Source organism: Anas acuta, chromosome 1 (assembly GCF_963932015.1).
Source record: "Anas acuta chromosome 1, bAnaAcu1.1, whole genome shotgun sequence".
Classification (NCBI taxonomy): Eukaryota; Metazoa; Chordata; class Aves; order Anseriformes; family Anatidae; genus Anas; species Anas acuta.
The window spans coordinates 88,474,196-88,498,040 of record NC_088979.1 but is presented as its reverse complement, the minus strand read 5'-3'; the positions used below and the strand labels follow the sequence as shown (position 1 = coordinate 88,498,040).

The window sequence follows — 23,845 nt, the reverse complement described above, 5'->3', positions numbered from 1 at the left end:
CTATACTCAGACATTGCAATAATTTAAGTTAGCAACATGTAAGAATGTCATCATAAACTGTGTAGCTGTGAATTAAGCCAAGGGTTCGGTGACAGTCTAGGCAGACCTAAGTGCCAATGTCTGTATCTATACTGACCTAGTTCCATCTCATCTTTCCCTCCTGCATTTTCTGACATTTCCTTGAAGATTTCTTGTTCACAGCAAAAGTGAATAGCACTCTTGCACAGCTCAGTGAAATGTATGGTAAATGTTGGCACAAAGTGTGGAGGAGGCAAAAATGGGAATAGAACTACAAAGAAGGTATTTTTCAACTGTAGAATCAAGTGAGGAAAATTTAAGAAGTAAATTCAACAGAAACTTTGGGCCTCCTCAACCTGTTTGAGAGACAAACGTCTAATACAGTAAGCATAGGAACATATGTATGCTATAATCTTGATGTTAGTTCTGACTTGTTTTACCTTAACAAATCAATCTTTCAATACCTACGACAAGCTAAGTGAAATTTCTTTTGGTGGACACGGGTTATTCTGTACAGTTTCATCATATTAAGTCTCTATGCTTCAAACCTCATGAATGTGAGTGGTATGCTTCTACCATGCCTTCTATCACATGTAAGCCACTTCATTTGAAGTGTGATGTTGTTACCTGGCTTTCTTGCCTTCCACCCTCTCTTTAAACCTTTCTGCAAAGCTTCTTCATTACTTACCACACCATCACATTTACCTCTTTTGCATCTGATGGAGATTTGTTGTGCCTTTGGGGATGCACCAATATGGCAGTGAAGACATATTTTCAAGTGTTTAGAACTTCTTAACTAGCACAAAAGGGAATCAGAGGCAAAGGGTGATGGAGCAATACATCTTTTTAGGACTCCTGCTTAACTGTGCAGGTCCCACAGCTGTGCCTCCAGATTCTATCTGCACCTCCTCTGATTCTGCTGTATTCATCCCTACATTGTCCTTTCTCTTAGCCTTTGAAGGTTCTATACTTTTGGAGGGCAGAGAGCGGATGTCCTTGTCTTCGAAAGAGCAATTTTAAATTCTTCCTTGGGGGAACGCTGTCATTTGGAGCACGTCTGCAGACAGATATGGGAGAAAATATGTCTTCTATGGAATGTACTCAACACTTTTATTCTTCTAGCTCCTGAGTAGTGCTTTCACTCTTCAGTATAAGGATATACTCACACTGTCTTGAAAGGGCTGTTGGTACAACTCCTATCTCATCTTATGGAGCATGACTGAGGACAAAGTAAAAATCACCTGAGAAATAAGGACCATATCAATCCACTAAATCAAATTGAACTTTGGAAATAGATATTTCTCAATGGGCACACTCATCTACAGTTTATAGTGGATGTTTATCTAGAAGCATCCATTATCTAATGTTTTCATGTGTTTTGAAAATATTAACTCTTGTAGAGTAGTGAACTGGATTGTGAACTTCCATAGCATGTTGGTGTTGTTCTAAAAAGCCTTAAACATAAGATTTTACTCAGGTATATCTACACTATGAGCAGGTTTTCATGGTGATGTTTGTCCAGATTTATGCAGAAATCTACCAGCTGACTTGTATTCATATTCCTGTGCACTGGCCCATCGAGTATCCGCCTGTCCACCAGTACTGAATGCCAGCTCCAGGCGCCGTCACTGTGACTGGGGTGGGGGTCAGCTTCCCAGACATGCTGAGGGGTGGCTGTGGCCAGGACCAAACCATGGCTTGTGGGAGCTACTTCAAGGTATGGCCCTATTGGAGGGCCTGGCCTGAGCTAAAGCTGTCACTCTCTGCCTGAGCCCTGCACAGCCCATCCATGTCTACTTCCAAGCTTCGTACACCCATGGGCCCACATGTCCTTGCCTCTGACCTCAGCCTAGCCCTTTCTCCAGGGAGGTGCCGGGGGCTGGAACTGCTCAAGTCTCCCCCAGCTGCCCTGTCTGGCATGGTGGGATGGCTGGCTGTCAGGCCCTGCCCTGAGCCCTGCAAGGGAACCCCCATAGTCTTGGCCTCAGGGAGCTGCTGCCCTCACGTGTGGTATGTTCAATCAAAACAGAAGATGCTGTTTCACACAAATTTACTTGATGCTTTTAAGACTGTTTTGATGTTCCTTACCCATTTACTGTATTACATATTCCTCTAGCCCTTGTGTCACCCATAAAACTGAGAAGGAGAAAACAGTAATTTTAGTCTGAACAAAAGCTGGGATACTTGCTTCCTTACCGAAACCACTGCATTTTCCTGTTTTAGCTCTGCCTTGATCAGGCACTTTTGAAAAAAAAAGAAGAAATAAGTTGTCCTTTCTGCAAAATGGCGATAAATTTTTGTGCACAAGGCAGACTTTTTATTAGTTGTATGAGCCACTTTACATAAACAATTGAGAACCTTGGGGAAAAAAAATAAATCACTGTGAATTCAATTAAGGTCTTGCAGTTGTATGAGCATCAGGGTTGAAGTGACCAACATAAGCCATTATCTCTCAGTAAGTAGGAGGCATACTTTCTTCATATGCCCCTGGACTTTCAGGACAAAACAATTAGTACTGACAAGCCCTAAAATCAGTAGCATTGAAAGGTGTGTATTCGGCCCACCTGAACCGAACATATTTAGAATACTGAACATGTTTAGAACTCATACATGCTTACAAATAAATAACTTTACATTAAAGGTTTTATTATAAGGGTAGACACCTCCATTTCTTTGGGAGTTGTCTTCTGTTCATGTTAACATGTGTTTCAGTAAAGTTTTTGGACATTATAATCATTGAGAATGTATTCAAGAAAGCCTAAAACTTGTAAACAGTGTAAAACTAAGAGAATTACCTTTCCTGACTAAATAGATATACATCAAAGACAAAATTATCATTATCACATATTTATGTGTTTTAAATATTGTAGAGTATATCAAATATTTTGAAATACTGTATGTGCTGAAAAAAATCCATATATTCTATAAAGTTTTATGATGATCTGACAGAAGATGAAGAAAACAAAGGATGCTAAAGATGAAGAAACTAGAGGATGCTAAACTCTTCTCATTTTCCTTGCTCTGAAAGCAGATGACCTGATTCACATGGGACTGAAACACATTTTATTAAACATTTGTTTTAAAAATTGAAGTTTGAGCTAGCTGATTGATACAAAATGATAGCAAAAACCTCAACAGTATCTGAGTGATTATATATAATAGACCTAAATGCTTCTTGGTGAGTATCTAATACTTGTTATGTTTGAGCTGTGCTAATAAGCTGTACTTGCTTAAACTTTTGCTAACGTCAGAATTCTCTTATTATGCTTGTCTGAATTGACAGCTTATTTGCACACAATTACTAATAATATATGCAGAGGAACCAGAAATGATTTCTTTCTTAAATGTACAAAGGTCAGTAAAGAATGCACTCTATGCCTTTTTCTTTGTAATGATTGCAATTACTATGCATTGCATTGTAATGTGTGTAAAATTATGAGTATGACATATGGGGCAATGAAATATAGGCCATGGCTAGGTATAAGTATCAAGTTACTGCATTTAATTCAGCAAGGAACAAGGGTTTTATACTTACACCTTTTGCTTAAAATGGATCTAATGCAGACCTGCACCCTGATTTTTTCCATTCTTCCTACATTCTCTCCAGCATGGCTAAGGTTGGAAGTTATTGTGGGGGCATCAAGCATGATGGCCTTAAAGGTTTTCTTTTTTATACACATATTTCTCTAGTATCTGTAATAGCCCTTATCAATACCCCATCGTTATAACCAATTAAAAGTTAAGCAAGATTTGTGTAGTATAAAAAATCACTGCTTGTGAAATAATTTTAACTTGCATATGCATCCACTTCTATTCTATATGTATGTAAGCACAATAGCTATGAACAATCAGGAGACAGAAATAGAAAGATGACTATCACTTGTGGATCTGCTGTTGCTTCTGCAGCTACCCAGAAAACAGAGCCTTTGTAGTTCATTGTCTGAGGCTGGGACGGCTGCTATTAGACAATGAGAGGTCACATTCTTTCTTAATATGCATGGGTGGAGTATGTGTTTGAATTCAGAATCCTGTGGAAATAACATAAGCATCAACAATTGATGCATTTATTTTTAGAATGCACCCTAAATCTTCTATTGTAGACATTTATTTTTTGAAGAACCAAAACCTCAGCAGTGGTATTCTGATACAGATTTTGTATATATTATTATATATATTGTATATTATAATGTATATGACTATATACATATAGTCATATAGTATTCAGCTAGTAGCATGAATTCATGGACAAATGCATTTATGCTCAGTTTTGAATTCTGTGGAAAATAGATGCATTTCTACTGAGCTTTTAAAACTTCCAGAGGGCTTTCACAATATGAGCTGATAAAGTTTTATGGAATGCTCTATTTTTATGATGAGAATCATTCTGCCCTGTACAACAGGGTGGAAATTAACTGAATAGTTTTGAATGAGCCACCCATAAACATTTGCTGCATTTATTTTACGTGATAACATTTTACTCAGTGCAAACTACTCCTTTGAAAGTACACAATATGTATATGTGTTAAAGTTAGAGTAAATGGGAGTATTATTTTGTAAGTCTTCTTGATCTGAAGAATTTTACCCCCATTTCCCTAATCTCTCATCCAATTATTTTGATGACAGCAATCTCTATCATTTCTGGAGAAAACAAGGCCCTGTGCATATAAATTCAGGAGCCTGAAAAAAAAAGCAAAAAGAGACAAACTGTGGTCTCGTAGTTAAAGTGCTTCTTCAGGAAAAGATTCCTGTCTCATCTTCTGTGTTTTTTTTTTTTTTTTTTCTATTATACATATCATCCATTTTAAGTCAAAAGGGTTTGAATTAAGGGTTTTAATTAGGGGTTTGGAACCCCAAGTCTGATCCACCACAATCTGCTTCTCAGTCTCTTCAGTCTCTTACTGATCTATGAGCATTTGAAATCCCAGCTCTTTCCCATGACATACCTCTACCCCCGGTAGAGGCATGTCATGGTGGTAGGCAGTGCTCCTAATTTCCAGAGGAAAGTTATTTTTGAGAGTTTTTTTTTTTTTTTCATCATTATTCTGAAAGAAATATTTTGAAGGACACTGTAATAATATCTGCAGTTATGAAAATTGCTAGAGGTATAAAGAATGTACTGCAATTACAGTGTAATTAATACACAGCCTGTGACCTAGATATGTGTAAATCTTTGCATGATTTATATTTTCCTTTTTATAATCTGAAATTAATTTTAGAAGGCTTTGGAACAGCCATTGTTACCATCAGGATATTGCAGTTTTAAGTTTGTATATCATATATTCATGGTTAAACATTGATTGTACTACATTGGTACAGGAAATTCTGTCTCAAGACAGTGTCAAATCAAAAACTGCAGCTATTAAAAAGCAGCACTGTTCAGCAGCATGTAAAAGTTGTAATTGGGTAGGGCAATAACACCCCTTTTCCGACCTTGGATCTCAGTACAGTTTTATAAAGCCATAGGTCTCCTACTGTCTTTCCACATAAGCAATGAAATTTTCTTTAGCATTAGGAATATTAGGTAGCTGGTTGGTGCAAGGGCAATTAAGTGAAGACTGAGCAGAGTTTTGCTAACAAATTAGATGTGCTAGCACATGCTTTTCAAAAATTAGCCAAATAAAGCAACAAGAGCAACAAGGAAAATGAAGTTGAAATAAAAGAATGTCATTCCAAACTGAATGATGGGCCTGGGCAGTTTCAAAGTTATCTTGTTGAGCGCAGATAAACACTTTCCAGGAGGAAGTTTTAGCATTACTTTCAACATTTTCTTTCAACCTTCTGCTCCTTCAATAATATGAAAATAATATGAAATTATGATGTGACTGTCAGTCTTGTACACAACCTCGTTCACAATAATAAAGGTGCAGATCAGAGCAGAAAGAACTGCTCCATTTCTATACCACTGTTGCAGAAAAACAAACAAACAAACACACACACACACACAAAAAATGAGAACTCCCCAAGTCATGTTAGGTGGTCCTACTTGTCAAAAAGAATTGTCATGTAGACATAACAAATTTTAGTTATATCTATTCTTGAAGTTTTCACCCTACAACTTTAATAAGCTGCAAAGCTATATATTTTAATTATAGATCATCAATCCTTTACAAAACAATTTAATGATAACCCCTGTAGGAATTCTTATTTTTTCAGTTGTTGTACACAAGATCTGTATCTGATTGGTAAAGCTGATGGCCTTTTTCATGGAATCATAGAATCATAGAATGGCTTGCATTGTAAGGGTCCTTGAAGATTATCTAACTCCAGCCTCCCTGCCATAGTCTGGGATGTCACACTTCAGATCACATTGCTCAGGACCTCATCTGACCTGGTCTTGAACACTTCCAGAGACAAGGCATCCACAACCTCTCTAGGCTACCTGTTCCAGTGCCTCACCACCCTCTGAGTGAAGAATTTCCTCCTAACCTCTAATCTAAATCTCCTCTCTTTTAGTTTAAAACCATTCCCCATTGTAATTATCCGATTGAGCTAAGAGTCACTCTCCATCTTTTTTTTTAAATACTGAAAAACCACAATGAGGTCACCCCTCCCCTTGATTATCTTTTGGCCTTCCTCTGGACCCATTCTAACAGACCCACATTCTTCTTTTGCTGGGGGCTCCAGACCTGGATGCAGCACTCCAAGTGGGGACTCACAAGGGCAGAGTAGAGGGGAACAGTCAACTCCCTCCACTTGTTGGTCACACTTCTGTTGATGCAGCCCAGGATGCAGATGGCCTTGTGGGCTGCAAGCACACTCTGCTGGCTCATGTTGAGCTTTTTGTCCACCAGAACCCCAAGTCCTTCTCTGCAGGGCTGTACTCAATGAGTTCTTCTCCCAGTCTGTATTCATGTCTGAGATTGCCCCAACCAGGGAGCAGTACCTTGCACTTGGACTTGTCAAACCTCATTAGGTTTGCCTCATTAGGAAGCAAGTAGCCACTGGTGAATACACTTGTTCTGGGACTTCAGACCCTCTTGCACAGAAGGTGCCAGGCTGCAGTAAGGGCTGTCTGCCCCCCTGCTATGGGAAGCCAGGCCCCAGGGGCAGTCACAGCATAGCCCATGGCATCTGAATGTGGGGGGTGGTCTGCCTACAGCCCCTGACATGGTAAGCAGAAGGCCAGGACAGGAGCCAGGCTTCAGGAAGGGGTTGGGGAGGACCCAGCAGAGACTGGGCAGCCCCGGAAGCACTCTCAGGGTGTGATATCAGGTTATCAAAACTTGGTTTGGACAAGCATACAGGATTTGGCAGTTAGCCCACAAAAGTGAAGGAGTAAATGGAACACCTGCTTCTTCCTCTTCACAACCCTGAAAATACAAAGTGAGCTCATATACTATGAAATGTAATGTAAATTAGAGACCTAACTTCTAATATGGCAGAGTGGAATAAGCATTAAATTAGAAACAGGTTATACATTAAGGTCTAAGATTGCACTGTATTAGTAAGATAATATCACAAGGATCAACTGTGAAAAAAAGGAATATATGTAGCCTACATAACATAAAAGACAATCGTTAATGTTAGTGCTATGTAAACCAATAGTCTCAGTGATTGTGAAGGATTTTATTATCAAGCAAGCAAATGTTACATCAGAATATCCAGTGGAGCTTCATTCTCCATATCCTTCTGTCCCTCTTCAATTCAACAGAAAATGTCTCTGTAATTACTGAATCATATGGGAAATATTATTTAGAGAATTTTTGGAATTAAATAATTCCCAAAATGCTCATTGTTAGTCAAAGTAACTAGAGTCTTCTGTCATAAAGTCTGAGGAACATCACAGTTATTTTACCAAGTATTTATGCAAAAAAAAAAAAAAAAAAAAAAAAGATCAGGAAGACTAAATGTTTTAAGAAAAAAAAAAAAAAAGTAGTTTTAGCCTGAGTTAAACTCAAAATTATGCTGAAAGTTCTTCGCTAATTCTAAGTTACATCTTACAAATTTATTTATCAAACAACTTATATTCATAAGTAACTGTTACTCTTTGCTAATTAGAAAAGAGTAGAAAACTAAACATATAGGGACCTACAGTATTTTAGCTTTTTTTCTACTGTTAGTTTTTTGCAGATAGCTAGTAGTTGAAAATTTGCCTTATCACAGAATCACAGAATTTCTAGGTTGGAAGAGACCTCAAGATCATCAAGTCCAACCTCTGACCTAACACTAACAGTCCTCCACTAAACCATATCCCTAAGCTCTACATCTAAACGTCTTTTAAAGACCTCCAGGGATGGTGACTCCACCACTTCCCTGGGCAGCCCATTCCAATGTGTAACAACCTTTTCGGTAAAGAAGTTCTTCCTAACATCCAACCTAAAACTCCCCTGGCACAACTTTAGCCCATTCCCCCTCATCCTGTCACCAGGCACATGGGAGAATAGACCAACCCCCACCTTGCTAGAGCCTCCTTTAAGGTATCTGTAGAGAGCAATAAGGTCGCTCCTGAGCCTCCTCTTCTCCAGGCTGAACAATCCCAGCTCCCTCAGCTGCTCCTCTTAGGACTTCTTCTCCAGACCCCTCACCAGCTTCGTCACCCTTCTCTGGTCTCACTCAAGCACCTCAATGTCCTTCTTGTAGCGAGGGGCCCAAAACTGAACACAATACTCAAGGTCCGGCCTCACCAGAACCGAGTACAAGGGGACGACCACTTCCTTAGCCCTGCTGGCCACACTGCTTCTTATACAAGCCAGGATGCTATTGGCCTTCTTGGTCACCTGAGCACACTGCTGGCTCATATTCAGCCGACTATCCACCAATACTCCCAGGTCCTTCTCTGCCAAGCAGCTTTCCAACCACTCATCTCCCAGCCTGTAGCTCTGCTTGGGGTTATTGCACCCCAGTTGCAGGACCCAGCACTTGGACTTGATGAACTTCATACAGTTGACCTCAGCCCATCAGTCCAGCCTATCCAGATCCTCCTGCAGAGCCTTCCTACCCTTGAGAAGATTGACACACGCACCTAACTTGGTGTCATCTGCAAATTTACTGAGGGTGTACTCAATGCCCTCGTCCAGATCATCAATGAAGATATTAAAGAGGACCGGCCCCAGCACCGAGCCCTGGGGAATGCCACTAGTGACCGGCCTCCAACTGGATTTGACTCCATTCACCACAACTCTTTGGGTCTGGCTATCCAGCCAGGTTTTAACCCAACAAAGCGTACGCCAGTCCAAGCCAAGAGCAGCCAGTTTCTTGAGGAGAATGCTGTGGGAAACGGTGTCAAAAGCCTTGCTGAAGTCAAGGTAGACCACATCCACAGCCTTTCCCTCATCCACCAGGCGCGTCACTTTGTCATAGAAGGAGATCAGGTTTGTCAAGCAGGACCTGCCTTTCATAAACCCATGCTGACTGGGCCTGATTGCCTGCTTACCCTGCAAGTGCCGCATGATGACTCTCAAGATAATCTGCTCCATGAGCTTCCCTGGCACTGTGGTCAAACTGACAGGCTTATAGTTCCCCAGGTCTGCCCTCCGGCCCTTCTTGTAGATGGGCATCATGTTTGCTAGCCGCCAGTCAACTGGGACCTCCCCTGATATCCAGGACTGCCGATAAATGATGGTAAGTAGCTTGGCCAGCTCCTCCGCCAGTTCTCTCAGTACCCTCAGGTGGATCCCATCTAGCCCCATCAACTTGCGTACATCCAAGTGTTGTAGCAGGTCGCCAAACATTTCCTTGTGGATTATGACGGCCACATTCTGCTCCCCATCCCCTTCCAACACTTCAGGGTACTGGGTATCCAGAGAACAACCGGTATTGCCACTAAAGACTGAGGCAAAGAAGGCATTAAGCACCTCTGCCTTTTCTTCATCTTTTGTAACAAGGTTTCCCCCCACATCCAGTAAAGGATGGAGATTCTCCTTAGTCCTCCATTTTGTGTTGACGTATTTGTAAAAAGATTTTTTGTTGTCTTTAATGGCAGTAGCCAGATTGAGCTCCAGATGAGCTTTGGCCTTTCTAATTTTGTCCCTGTACAGCCTCGTAACACCCTTATAGTCCTCCTCAGTGGCCTGCCTTTTTTTCCAAAGTTTATAAACCCTTTTTTTTCTTTTTATTATGTAGAAAAAAAGTTTGAATTCCATAAATACATACAGTGAATATACTTAGCAGACAATGGTTTTTATTTTAACTTCATTGTAAATATTTTGGGAGCTCGATTAGTTGCCTGAAAACACATCCAATTAGAATTATCCAATAAAATTATATTTTATATTAAAACTTTCTTTTGTCAGTCTTTGCAGAGGTGGAATTTTGGACTGATACAAGAACAAGAAATAACTATTCAGTTCCCAAAAGCAAAGCTACACAGTGTTCAAGGAACTAACAAAAGAACAGATAGTGAAGTTTAGATATCTCACAGGAAAGAAACATGCCATAAATGCCATAATAGGTGGAAGACTGGTTACACATGCAGAATGATTTGGAAGAAGGGCTTTTTTTTTTTTTTTTTCTTTTTCTTTTCAGGACAGTATTTCAAGTTAGTTTTCTTTGAATCTTTCCTCTTCATCTATCTTGACATATTTAAGGCCATAAAAAGGGAGAAATTGTTTCTTTATATCTTTCTGGGGCTTGCAACTAGTTTCTTATGAATGCCTGATTATGAAAATCTTATTGATGCTCTTTTTTCTTAGACTTTGGAAAGTATTTGTACAACCTGTTGCTTTTGAAGCAGGTGTATGTTCCTCTAACTAACATTTTAAATGTTGTTAAGGCTCTCCTGTTTCATGACACTTGTAGAAAATCATGACAATGAATTGAGATTCGCTTGTGAAATCACACTGATACTAATTTTACCCTTTCTTCGCAATTTACAAATCTAAAGCAATTACTTTTAAGCTGTTTAAGTTGTATTCTGAATGTAACAAAGGTACTATACTATATTTTGTAAGTGCATGTGATTCATACTTTGTGAGATTTAATGACACGCTGTTCAGGGATTTAAAAGGAACTGTCACTTAAAAAGAGACTGTTACTGAATAGGCATTGAGGTTTTATTTTTATTTATTTATTTATTTATTTTTCTGATGTATTTAGGTGTGGTATTTCTTTGCAATTTTGTTTCTTTTCATAATTTATCAGGGACAAGTTTGTGCCTTATTCCACAATACCAGCACCAAAGAAAGAAACTTCCATCACTTCACTCAGTTGTTGCTTTCCAAGAGAGGAAACTGAAAACTGTGAGGTTTTCACTTATGTTTAAAGACTTTTCTGCCACATGAAAATGCACATTTAAATGAAGAGTTAGTTTTGTTTTCCTGTCTGCCTGCCTGCCTGCCTTCCTTAAAGCGAACTAATCTTATTAGCTAACTTAGCACTTTCATGACAAACTAACCCCATAGTTCAAGGTGCAGGACAGTTTCCTAAAGGAAGATTATATAAAGAAAGAATCCTTTTTGCCTTATGCTTATAATGAAAGTACATTTCAAGAGATGTATAGATCGACAGAGAAGTGGGAAACACTATGACAATAGACAATATTGGTTAAATTGATAAGACGTTCAGAAAACCACATTACTACAGAAGAGCTGTGAAGTATTTTTCAGGGACAAGGTCCTCCCTTCCTCCCTTCCTCCCTTCCTCCCTTCCTCCCTTCCTCCCTTCCTCCCTTCCTCCCTTCCTCCCTTCCTCCCTTCCTCCCTTCCTCCCTTCCTCCCTTCCTCCCTTCCTCCCTTCCTCCCTTCCTCCCTTCCTCCCTTCCTCCCTTCCTCCCTTCCTCCCTTCCTTCCTTCCTTCCTTCCTTCCTTCCTTCCTTCCTTCCTTTCTTCCTTCTCTCCCTCCCTCCCTCCCTCCCTCCCTCCCCTTTGGAGGGGATTTGATGGAAGATAATGAAGTAGTTTAGAACATGTTTAATGAAGTAGTTTAGAACATTTTAAAAGAATATCCTTCACAGTTAGAAAGGCAGCACAGGAATCAAAAATGGTTTTCAGCTAATTACTTCATGGACGCTAGCTAGCATATAGACTAACACTAAGATACAAACCCTTGAAGTTATTGCTAGGGACTGAGCCAACAGAAAGTTTTCTACTTCAATTAAGTGTAATTCAGATTTTGGGAAAGACCCAAAATGAACATAAGTAAAATTAGGAAAAGAGATTTTTCTTTTCAATTTGCCTCCCTTATCAGGAATTTCTTTACTGTGGTTAATTTTATTTCTGCTGAGCTGTTTTGGGGAGCATGTGTGTAAGTGTATGCATTTTCCTTACAGTGAGTATTTATAACAAGTAAGAAAAAAAATCCTGCTTGGCATTTCCCCAATGAACATTAATGTTGAGATACAGCTGTATTTCTATTTCTGCCTCAAGTGGAAACTAAGATACTCAATGCAGCTGCCAGAGGCTTCCTATGTCATTTTTGTGTGAAGCAATAACATTCTCTATTAAAAAGACCTTTTGAAAATTATTTTCATACCTAGTTAAAATTTGCATGAAATATATTGATCTAGAAACATTCAACATGTTTTTGATAGTTATTCATGCAAATAAACAACCCACTACTATATTTCAGTTCTTGCTATCATATAAAGAAGAAGGCAATTAAAAATCCCTGATTTTAAAATATTTTGTTATTCTACTATTCATCTGAAAAGTCAAGTATCCTCATAGCCGAAGAATTTGTAAAATATGCTGGCATTGATACAACTTGAGACACAGCAATGAATTTTGTTTCTACCATACATTGTATTAGCCTCCTGCAAGAGGTAACTGAAAACCAGAAAAAAAAAAAAGAAAAAAAAGAAAAAAAAAAGAAAAAATTAAAAAGGACTTTTTTTTGATTCATACATTACCTGTATATCTGCTTATTGTTTACAGAAACAGCAGACATGCTATTTCCATTTAATCATGAAATAATATATATATATATTAAATTACTACCTATATTTAAAAAGTACCTGTTTTAGTAAAAAAAAAAAAAAACAAAAAAACAAAAAAAAGACCAAACAAAAAGAACAGACCAAAACAACAATAAAATAACTGCTGAAGGAAGGCTGTTTCCAGTTCATGAGATATCACACTGAAGTTAGTGTTAAGAATTTTGCTTTTCAGAATTATGCCTTTTATTTTGTTTTTCAGTTAAAAAAATAACTGAATGTATTTCAGCATCTAGGCCTCAGACATACTCATTACATTAGAGAAGGAATTTTCTGTGGATTTGTTTTAAGATCCTCTTGGGATGTTTCTTTTTGATTTCCTTTTGACCTGCTTATTGGCTTTGCAACTGATTTCAATAGGTGACAATTTGTAGACTGCTCAATTGCTGAGGCATTCGCCTGGGACATCTGCTCTGAGTCAGTCATGAGAATGATGTGAGCCAGATTCCCCAGTCTCACAATGTACAAAGGCATAAAGCAGCGACTCCTCTACAGTGATCTTTAACTCACCGTCTTTTCTTTAAGTTTTTATTTTTTTTTTATAATACGAGGAAGAAAAAAAAAAAAAAAAAAGCTTCTCCTGCTTTCAGGAAAAGGTGTGGAAACATAAGATAAATGTTGGTAAGCTCTGGGGAGAGAACTTATGAGGCGAGAGAGGCCCATATGCTGGCATTGAGGTGGCTCGAGACAGCCAAGGGAGCCACCAGGACCCAGCAGTCCTCATGAGAGACAGCAGCAGCAGTGGTGGGCCATTTAAATTGGGCATCACCACCATTTTGTAGACACTCGCCGAGGCAGCCAGCCCCTGACTGTCTAGAAGCAATCCCTAGGGAGTGCTGCAAACAGGACTTGCTTGGCAGTTAGCACTGGCAGTTCAGAGAGGGGCAGGCATGGAGGAGTGCAGGGAGGATCCTTTCCTCCCTTTTCCGCCTCCGTCTTCTCTGGGAGCTCTGCCTCTTACAACTTATAATTTTAGCGAGGAAGCTACTGTAGACAGAACTAGCGAGTCTGCGGTTTTGCCATGGTTGCGCCCTGGCAGAAGGTTGTTGTCAAGAAAAGTGTGGAGACACAGACAGAGGCCCCACACAAACATACGACTGCACAGGTCTCTGGTTGCAGAGAGTGCCAGAGCCTGGCCCTTGCAGTACAGGGTGACAAAGACAACACCTGCGTCAGATGCGACCAGATGAATGATTTACTCAGCCTCGTGGCTTAGGTTCTTCCTAAAGGAAGAGGTGGAGAGGCTGAAGAACATCAAGGAGAGTGAGAGGGAGATAGATTGGTGAAGCCAATCCCTACCAGCCTTCAGGCTTAGGCAGCCAGCAGAGGCTCCATAAGAAACACATCACGCCCTACCGCCTTGCGAGCAGGTAATAGGAGGGGACCAGCAGGCAGACAGAGTTCCTGCTACAGTGAACCCCTCTTTTCCTCTCCCCCTAACAACAATGATGATGAACTGAGGGGCAGGGGCAATGGCAAAAGGTTCCTGCTTGGTGTTACAAACGTAGTATGTCCACCCGCCTGGTGATTCCCCTACCTCTCCAGCTGTCCCTGCAGGACAGGTACACTGATCTGCGAGGACAACTGGACAATGGTGAGGGTGATGGTTCTTCCTACTTGGAGGTGTCACCAAAGTCTAATCAGACAACCCAATGCATTAAAACCTCCTCAGTAAAGAGTTTTTTGACCTTCAGTCAATTTACATGAGACCAAGCCTACTGACAACAGACAGGAATAGCTTTTCCATCAGCAGAAAAGGGTTTTAGGATGGGAGTTGGTAGGGTTCACTGAGAGAGCTTTAAATTAGTGCAGGAGTGCCAGAGTTTGCTAACAGCCAGTGAATAAGCAAATGTGTGACTGCCTGTGTGTATCTCTATATAAATGTCAGTATCAAAATTAGATATCAAACTGCTGTTTTCAAACTGTATTCTCTTACTCCTTCATCTTTAATGAAGCCATAATCATGAATGAAGTAAGTTTGCACTTAGTTCTCAAATACCTTGAAATGTAAAACTTGAAGAAGGATTCTTCAAGAATCATTAAGTGATTCTTCCCATAATGTGCTCTTTTACATCCCCTCTATTTTTTATTTTAACCTGTTCTCTTCTGAAGTAAAGATATTTTAAGATAGTGCTTTCAGAAATATCTTGGGTACAGAGTAACTTGACTGCCAATGAAAGAGCAAAAGATTCAAAGTCTCTTTTGAAATCAAAGCTCAAACCATGTGGTTTATTTTGAAAATGTTACCAGTTGCTGTAAAGTGCTGTGATCAGCAGAGGTCGATATCAAGACCACATTGGTTTCTTTTGGTCTTTGTTTATAATATTAATGAACCATTGATCACAGCCCTTTCTTTCATTATATAACTCTTTTTGCATAAAATACTACCCTGAGTACAGATAATAGACTATGCCATCTAGGTTGACTAATCAGAGGCAGCTTTGTCCCCCATTCCATCTTTTAACACATTGAAATGTGGGTTGTTAGTCCTATCAACCATTGAAAAACAAAGCTGGAACACTATCATGACTAGATTACACTCTTACACCCTCTGAGTTATATGGGAAATTAACAAAACATGTACTCCCCATTTTCATCTGCTGCTTATACTGCTTCATCCCCCAAGAACATGAGCAATAGAAATAGAAACCTTTGTTCCTGTCTTAGAGGTGAAGGCTGAGCTACAACCTGTGATCTATCCATCTCCCATCCTAATAACATTCACTTCACATTTGCTGCAGTGAATATGTTTGACTGATCTTGCTCATGGGATTTCAGCTCATATAAAAGGAACTTACAGGAGTCTCTGCTGGTTCCTCTGGTGGGCTGTTAATGTTCCCTTTTCACTATTCCTAAGAAGATGACCAGATTTGTGTTTAATTGCTTGTTTCACTGTGAATCTTGTGCTCAATCTCTGGAATAAATGAATGTGGAAAGAAAAAAAAAGGAAAAAGGAAAAAGGAAAAAGGAAAAAGGAAAAAGGAAAAAGGAAAAAGGAAAAAGGAAAAAGGAAAAAGGAAAAAGGAAAAAGGAAAGGAAAGGAAAGGAAAGGAAAGGAAAGGAAAGGAAAGGAAAGGAAAGGAAAGGAAAGGAAAGGAAAGGAAAGGAAAGGAAAGGAAAGGAAAGGAAAGGAAAGGAAAGGAAAGGAAAGGAAAGGAAAGGAAAGGAAAGGAAAGGGAAGGGAAGGGAAGGGAAGGGAAGGGAAGGGAAGGGAAGGGAAGGGAAGGGAAGGGAAGGGAAGGGAAGGGAAGGAGGGAAGGGAAGGGAAGGGAAGGGAAGGGAAGGGAAGGGAAGGGAAGGGAAGGGAAGGGAAGGGAAGGGAAGAAAAAAGAAAAGAAAAGAAAAGAAAAGAAAAGAAAAGAAAAGAAAAGAAAAGAAAAGAAAAGAAAAGAAAAGAAAAGAAAAGAAAAGAAAAGAAAAGAAAAGAAAAGAAAAGAAAAGGAGTGTTTTATTATATTATTAATATAATAATAATAATAATTTTAGGGAAAAATGATTCAAAGAAATAATTTGATTTTTCAGGTTTAATACAAAGATCACACTTTTTCATAGGATAAATTGATCAATAATGATCCAGGAGATCTGTTACGTGGATTTAACAGTAACCCAATGAATTTTCAATATGCAGACAAAATTAGAACTCAGGCTCCTGGTTTAAATGTAGTGCATCCATGTGTTTGCTTTAAGGTGATTTCAATTTATTTATTTATTTGTTTATTTTAGCAGTGATATATCATGTTGGTGGGTTAAGCTGCTCACAAAAAAAAAAAAAAAAATCTAAATTTCTACAGTGACAATATTTTGTATAATTGCTTGCTGCAATGTTTTTTTTTCAGTACCAGTATAAAACCAGTATTTTCTTTTTTGAACTCTAGGGAGCAGCTGTGGAAAGATAGAAGATGAAAGCTCCCATTCCAAATTTGATTCTCTTGTATGCTACTCTAACTCAGAGCTTGAAGGTTGTGACCAAAAGAGGATCAGGTAAGTAAATCTTTATCTCTGTGGTTATGATATATGTTTTGGGGAAAAAAAAAATCTTAAAATTTATAAATACACAATAAGATATTGTTATGATGGTTTGAAATATAGTTAAGAGGATTTCGAACTTTGCGTCAAAAAAGTTGGTAGCTTCTATATATTTTTATCATGTGATGTGAACTTGATGGAAAAAAGAAAATGTTAAATACTACAGATATGTAGTGTAAAAACAATATAACAATTGATCTGTTAAAGGAGAATGTTTTTTTCCCCATCTTATCCCCAGGAATTAAAAGACTTGGCTTACTTAAAAGACCTTGTTGCAGCCAGTGTCTTTAATATAAGCTGCTGGATTTATCTTTTTGACTATATATTTTATGGTGAAGGATCTCTTGGTTATGCAATTCATGTAGTTTTCATTTAGGCTATGGATTTTTGTAATACGTAGATCACGTATATATACGTGATACATATAAGTGATACGTATGTATACGTATATATGTATATACAAATAATAGATCACGTATATTTTTCATGGTTTTAGTAACCTTGGAAAGTGAACAGGAAAAGAGATTTTTAAAAGGACTACCTGATACATGGTTGAAGAGCAAATGATTGATAGTTGATGCAGCAAATATAGGTGTTGTGTTTTTTTTTTTTCAGAAACCTAGCAGAGGTGGTATGTTTGCCCATCATCTTTCATAATGTTATTATAGATTGCTTATCTTCATATGTAAATAAGGGGAACTTCAATAGTAAGATTGTGTGTTTTTCAGTTCATTCTTTGTCATCCTGAAATTCTTTTTTTTCCCCCTTTTTCACTTTTCAGTGGATAACGAAAAATTTATAGGATAACATTTCTGCAAGTTCCTATTTTGCTCAATGGGACTAAGGAAAACTAAATCCTTAAGGATTGATCCCATGTTGAGAGAATTAATTAATTAGGTTTGTTTTTACTAGTTATTTTCCTTTTGGCATTGGAGTGCTTTAGGTGTCTTTTGTTGTACTATTTTAGAATTCTGGCCCTGATTTCATTTTTTTTTTTTTCCCCGCCTTTAATCTGTTTCCAGATGGACTTGTCTGCTAGTAATACTAGTAATTGTAACACTAGTAATTCCTCTTAAGTGATGTTTAGGGAGGGCACAGATCTTTCTATATTTCGGGCAATGGTTTAAATATTTTGTGTTTTGAATGGATTATACTTGAAACAACATTATGAAATGGGTTCTCTCTTCAATAGTTTAGTGACTAGAAATGTAGACTGAAGGAAGGTAAATAAGGAATACCACTCTAATTGTAAATTATTCCTCAACCAAAACTTGAGATTAAAATATAAACTCAAGAAGACTGGCTATTACTTAGTATGTGAAGAAAACTGGCTTTTACTTAGTATGTAAAGAGCCAAGGACTTGGTGATGGTTGATGTGTTTGCAGTATGATGTCTGCCTAGACTGATACCACAGATATATTTTGAATTTGCTTGCAAGAGGTTTTTCCATTCGATTACAGTTTAGTACTTGTGAACTTTAGGTTGAGGCCTCAATCCAAATTTAGTTTAAATATTTTTGATCCTCTTAAAGTAACTTTTACAATGATATCCATTTTTAAGGAGCCAAAAAAAACTAGCCAGCTTTCTATTTAAATGTTATAATAATACAAACCCAGGTTGTCTTTGCATTCTATTTAATCAGTTTTGTCTGTATTCTCTTTCTGAGATTAACCAAGTAAAGGAAAAGCAGTAAATAAAATATTAATTTTAATTTCTCTTTGGAAAAGAAATGTAATTGATGTCCAGCCAAAGGAAAGAAGACACAATACTTTTTCAGAATTTCTGAATACGTTCTCATTCTGATGTTGTTTAAAAAAAAAAAAAACCACAAAACAGTAAAAGCAGTAACAGAAATCTTTGAATCTCATCTTACTATAACATGGTTCTTGATGCATGAGATCTGCTGATACAGTACATAGTTTCCTTCAGCTGTATTGCTAGGAAGACTATTTTGTCGTAGTGTGTGTGCAAAGGAAAAATTTTACAGAAATTTTCAGACCCTTCTGCCTTTGGTCATGTTGTTTAGTGACTTTTGACATGGAGAAAAAGTATAGAAGTAGATGGAATGTAATACATGCATGATGCTACATGGTTTGATTATTTTATTTTACTTTATTTTAATTTAATTTAATTTTTCCTCTGGCTATTTGGAAATACTATTTTTTGATCCTGTTTTTTCTTGCAAATATAACCTTATTTGCTTTCATAGAAGTTTTGCCAAAATAATATTCATTTATCTGTAGTGTGAAAATAAAAACAGTTTCCTAAAACTAGTGCAAGTAACCAGTTGTAAATAGGGAATTAAATCAACTCGGAAAATCAAACTTTAGTTTTACATGGGTATGCTCCTCAGAGGATGCAGAGATCAAGGACATGGTTTTAGACCAAGGACATGATCTAGTTGTTTGTATTGCATGGATCACCTGCTTACTGTAAGTTCATTAGTTTGTCTCTTGGAATGTCTTCTTGTTATAGATGGATGATGTGTGATTCTGATTTATTTAAAAGTTGAATGTCATTATACTTCTATTTCTTACATAAAAATTGAATGTAAGAGCAAAATAGAAAACTGTAATGCTTGAATATAGGAAGTTTTTTTTTGTTGTTGTGTTTTTTTTTTTTTTTTTTTTTTGTATGAAAACGAGGAAACAACTTCTTGTTTGGAATCCAGTGTGACTCAATTTTAGAATTGTAATGAATTAAGAGTAACGCTAAATTGAAGCATGATGTAAATGTTGTTTTAAATTGGAAAAGTAAAGGCTTTAATATCTTTTGCATGCCTTTTTGGAAAAATAAATAATTTCTAAATAAATGAATATTTGCACTTAATGGCTGCCACCACCCTCTCCTTTGGCTCTTACTTATTTTTCCATCTCAGTTAATAATAAATCTCTCTGTTCACAATATGAAATCTTCCTTATTTGAGTGAAATTTTCTCAAATGTTATAATTTTAAATTAAATAAAATATATATATTCTGACTTATGAGCTAAACAGCTAAAAAAATGAAATAAAAATGAATTAGTGGTGCTATACAAGGCCTCAGTTCTACCCCTGAGTTCACTTTGTCCCTGAAAAATCAGCATTAAATGAATAGCAAAGTGAAGATGGTGGCATATTTTCATACTTATGATATGATATAAATATGGTGTAATAAAATATGTTAATATGGTGTAATAAATATGGTGTAGTAGTATCACCTTTTAGAGAAGCATTGTTTTTTTAATCTTCCTTCTCTGTTATCAAGAAAAGGAAAAGGAATGTTTTAAAAGTGGAGAAGTTTTTGCATTAGTATGCTGAATTGTTGTTCTAACTGTGACTTGTTCCTTTCAGTCCATTTTTGTTGTGCAATATATAAATATAAATATATATGTAAATAATTGAATTATATTTATATTAAAAAGAATTATATCCTTGAAAATTGTCTTTTATGTGCTATTAGTTGGATTATCTTGCTAATATTCGAACTACTTCTATAAGGATTATATCAGCTTCGCTAAAAAGATAGTGATTAATTAAAGTAGGAGCTACCCCATCTGGTATAAATGAATTTCCAGCCACTTCTCTGAACTGTCAAGAATGTGAAAACCTATGTTCAGAATGTTGGTGAGGATGTCAAAAATGTGGAAATATTTGCAGGTTCAAATTCTATTTTTACTTTTTGAAATGAATAACAATGCTGACCATCTATTATCTTTCAGGATTTATGTTATACCACAGAGGTAGTTTTACATGTAATTAATTAGGATCAATATGCTATTCTTGTCTGTGCTTCTGTTGATTGAAAAGCAGGTTAAAAATTCAGTGTAAGAGAAAACTTAGCTTGTGCTGCATTGGATTAAATGTTTGATTAGGAGAGTTGTCATTATGCTAAGTACTTAAATGACATTACTTAAAGGAAGTTCTTGAATTCTTCATAAACAGGAGAGTGGTTATAAACTTGTATAACCGTGTGATGTTCATGAAGTAAATATGATAATACAGGATGTATAGAGAAAATTATTAATCAAATATTTATTATATTATCAGGAAAACAATTTAAATTAGCTTGCTCACAGCTGTGTGACATACCTGTGTAACACTTTATCTTTTATGTTTGATTCTGTTTCTTTCTGAAAGAATATACGTCTTATTTTTGTTTTGTTTTTATTTTTTAAAATTATTTCTGTCATGTAACGAACAGTTTCAGATGACTCTTTTATATAAAATGAGTTTATTTCACATTTTGAGCACCTAATAACTTTGATAACTAGTCTAACCTCATCTAATTTTAACCTAATATCTAATAATTTTGAGCAACTAATGAAAATGGCTGCATGAGCAGTTCCAGTAATAGTTTAATTAATATAGAAAAATGAAGCAAAAAAGAAACATATTCCTATATCTAGGTTTGCAATTAAATTAGGCTTAAGCACACACTTTTTTTCTGTCAATTTTATTTGAATGCACTACTCCTACAAATTTTAACGACTTCTCAATTAAGAGTGAAAAAAGCTTTTCCCTTAATCTTTGCCATTCCAAAAAGTGACTTCAGGGTAGATATAATGTTTGTTAACTACCTATTTTAGGTATACAGTGAAGTCTTCATGAATTAAGCCTCTAGAGAGTCTTCCGAGCCTTCAAAAGTAACTGCAAAGATGAACATATTTGAACAATGAACAATTATGCACATGTGACCTGCTGAAGGGGGAACTAACTCTTGCACCACTGGACTTTTTAAAATATCTCAAAGAATCTTGTTTTTGAAACTAGTTCTCTGTTTGCTCACCATGTCCTGTTGATGGAAAGGTAGAATAAATACTTAAAGTCTATATATTTTGATTTGTTCATCATGCGTTTTTACAGGGATTGGCTTAAATTTAAAAAAATGCAGTCCACTGAGTATTTGTTGCTCACAGCAGCCCTTGCTAATATGTGAACTTCCTGATAATGTATTTCTAAATGCTTTTTTTTCTGTGATTTTTCTTTAAATTATCCTGTACTAGGTTGAATTAAATAGTAGAATTTTTATCCACATGGTTTTATATCTTCAGCAACTTATGTTTCTTAATGTCTGTTCTTTTCAGGCCAAGTGGTATTTGATAGCTTACTTGTGAGGAAGAGAGGTATTTGCTTTTGAATTATTTAATATTAATGAAACAGGAAGTAGGTTAGGAAAGAGACTGTCTTACTGATCCATACAGATTTTTCCCTATAATGTGGATATTAAAAAAATACTTGAGCACTGCAATGCCATCTGGTGGCTTTGTTTTTTTTTCAAGGGTGATGAATAGACAAAGGGTTTCTTTTAGTTGTTAAAAAAAAAAAATGTTAAAAGGGGCTGGAGTAATGGGGGGAAAACTGCAAAAAAATGCGATGACATCAAGAATTATAATTAGATACTGTAACCGTAGTGGTATGTTAGGCACTTACATTGCCTAATAGTAATTTGATGTCATCTTATATCAAAAAAGGTTAGAGTTCATATTATTTTCTGTGATCCTCTGTTGTTAGGCATGGAGTTAATGAAGGAGCTATATTCTGTGTTCAGCTTTAGTACGGCAAAAGGAAATTTTCTAGGTTAAATTTATTCTATAATAGAAATAATTTAACTGGGAGGGCAATCTGTCCAATAGGTTATCAGGATATGTACAGGGTCCTTCATATCATTATTATTAAGTTAAGGTTTGTACATGTATTATGTCATTCAGGAGAAGATTGAAGATTACTTCTGTTTTTAATGTCTAGCATTTCTGTGCCTTAGCAACTGTGAATGAATACAGGTGGTTCTAGTTGTACTTGTGTGGGAGATCAAGATTACAAAAAAAGGAAGATGAGCTTTAATGTTGCAAACCTTCTTGGTGTTTCTGAATTTTTGTCTGTTTTGTAGGAACCAGGTACTGATTTTAACTAGATGAATGTAATTCAAGATTCTTTCTAAAACTGGTGAAATTCTGTCATATATGTAATATATCATATACGTAATATATGTTTAAAATATCTAGTAGTTATTCTGCTAATTTTGTATTATTTGAGAACTGTAAGTGTACATTTTTCTAAAATATGGCCTTCTGAATTTTTATGACTGATATCTTCCACAAGAATCAGTACATTTTAGAGCATAATATCAGATGTATCAAGGGTATCTCTGCACAGAGAAGACAGTTTTTGTTTTTCTAAAACATTACTTTTAGCTGGACCTAGCAAATGAATTATCTCTATTCTGCAATAAAATAGCAAATAATAATATTAATAATAATAATAAATCTATAATCCAGATTATCTGGCAAAAACACTCTGAGAACTTTTTCACAATCAAGTACTGAGCCTGATCAGGAGTCTGGTATACAGTATTTAAGTATTTGTATTTTAAACTTTTTTTTTTTTTTTTTTTTTTTTAACCCATTGTGAGTGAGGCTTGGTGTCCCAACTGCATATTACTATATTGTTATATTATTATACTGTCATCCTGCTCTTAGTGCTTTTCCTAAAGTGGTACCACTCTCTTTTTCATTCTGTCTCTGTTTTGATTGCCTAAGTATTCTCTTTTGGATTCTTGTCAAAACGTAATTAGTTGATGAATGTCATATTGGATCTGACATGCACTGAATAGTAATCAGATGGTTCAAAACTTAAATGAATAAATATATCAATTTTCTTTTTTTTTTTTTTTTCTTACACAATCTATAGACAGAACACTTGTATCTACAGTATCTACAGTTCTCCAAGTACATTAAGCTTGAAGCAAATAATTTAGAACAATTAAAGACTGTGCTTCTTGTGAGCCATAGGAGTTTATGTCAATTGATATTAATGGCCTCTAACTGTTATTTTCACTCTGTTACAGAATGCTAGTTTTCCATTATTAATTTATGAGGTTAGCGGTCTGTTGGGTGGTTTCATAGAACTTGAAATATTTAGAGCCTATCCAAGTCTATCTGACCTGTAAGATTA

The 23,845-nt window shown here is 36.6% G+C and overlaps 1 protein-coding gene across 3 annotated transcripts in view; it reads left to right on the top strand.

Moving 5' to 3' along the window:
- The window catches only part of IL1RAPL1 (interleukin 1 receptor accessory protein like 1), a 754,490-nt gene that overhangs the window by 66,516 nt on the left and 664,129 nt on the right, over nt 1–23,845 (top strand). For all 3 annotated transcript variants that reach the window (XM_068686962.1, XM_068686973.1, XM_068686984.1), the window contains one exon: nt 16,762–16,867. In XM_068686962.1, the coding sequence (XP_068543063.1) occupies nt 16,786–16,867 (82 nt within the window). In that variant the 5' untranslated portion in view covers nt 16,762–16,785. The remainder of the gene's footprint in view (nt 1–16,761; nt 16,868–23,845) is intronic.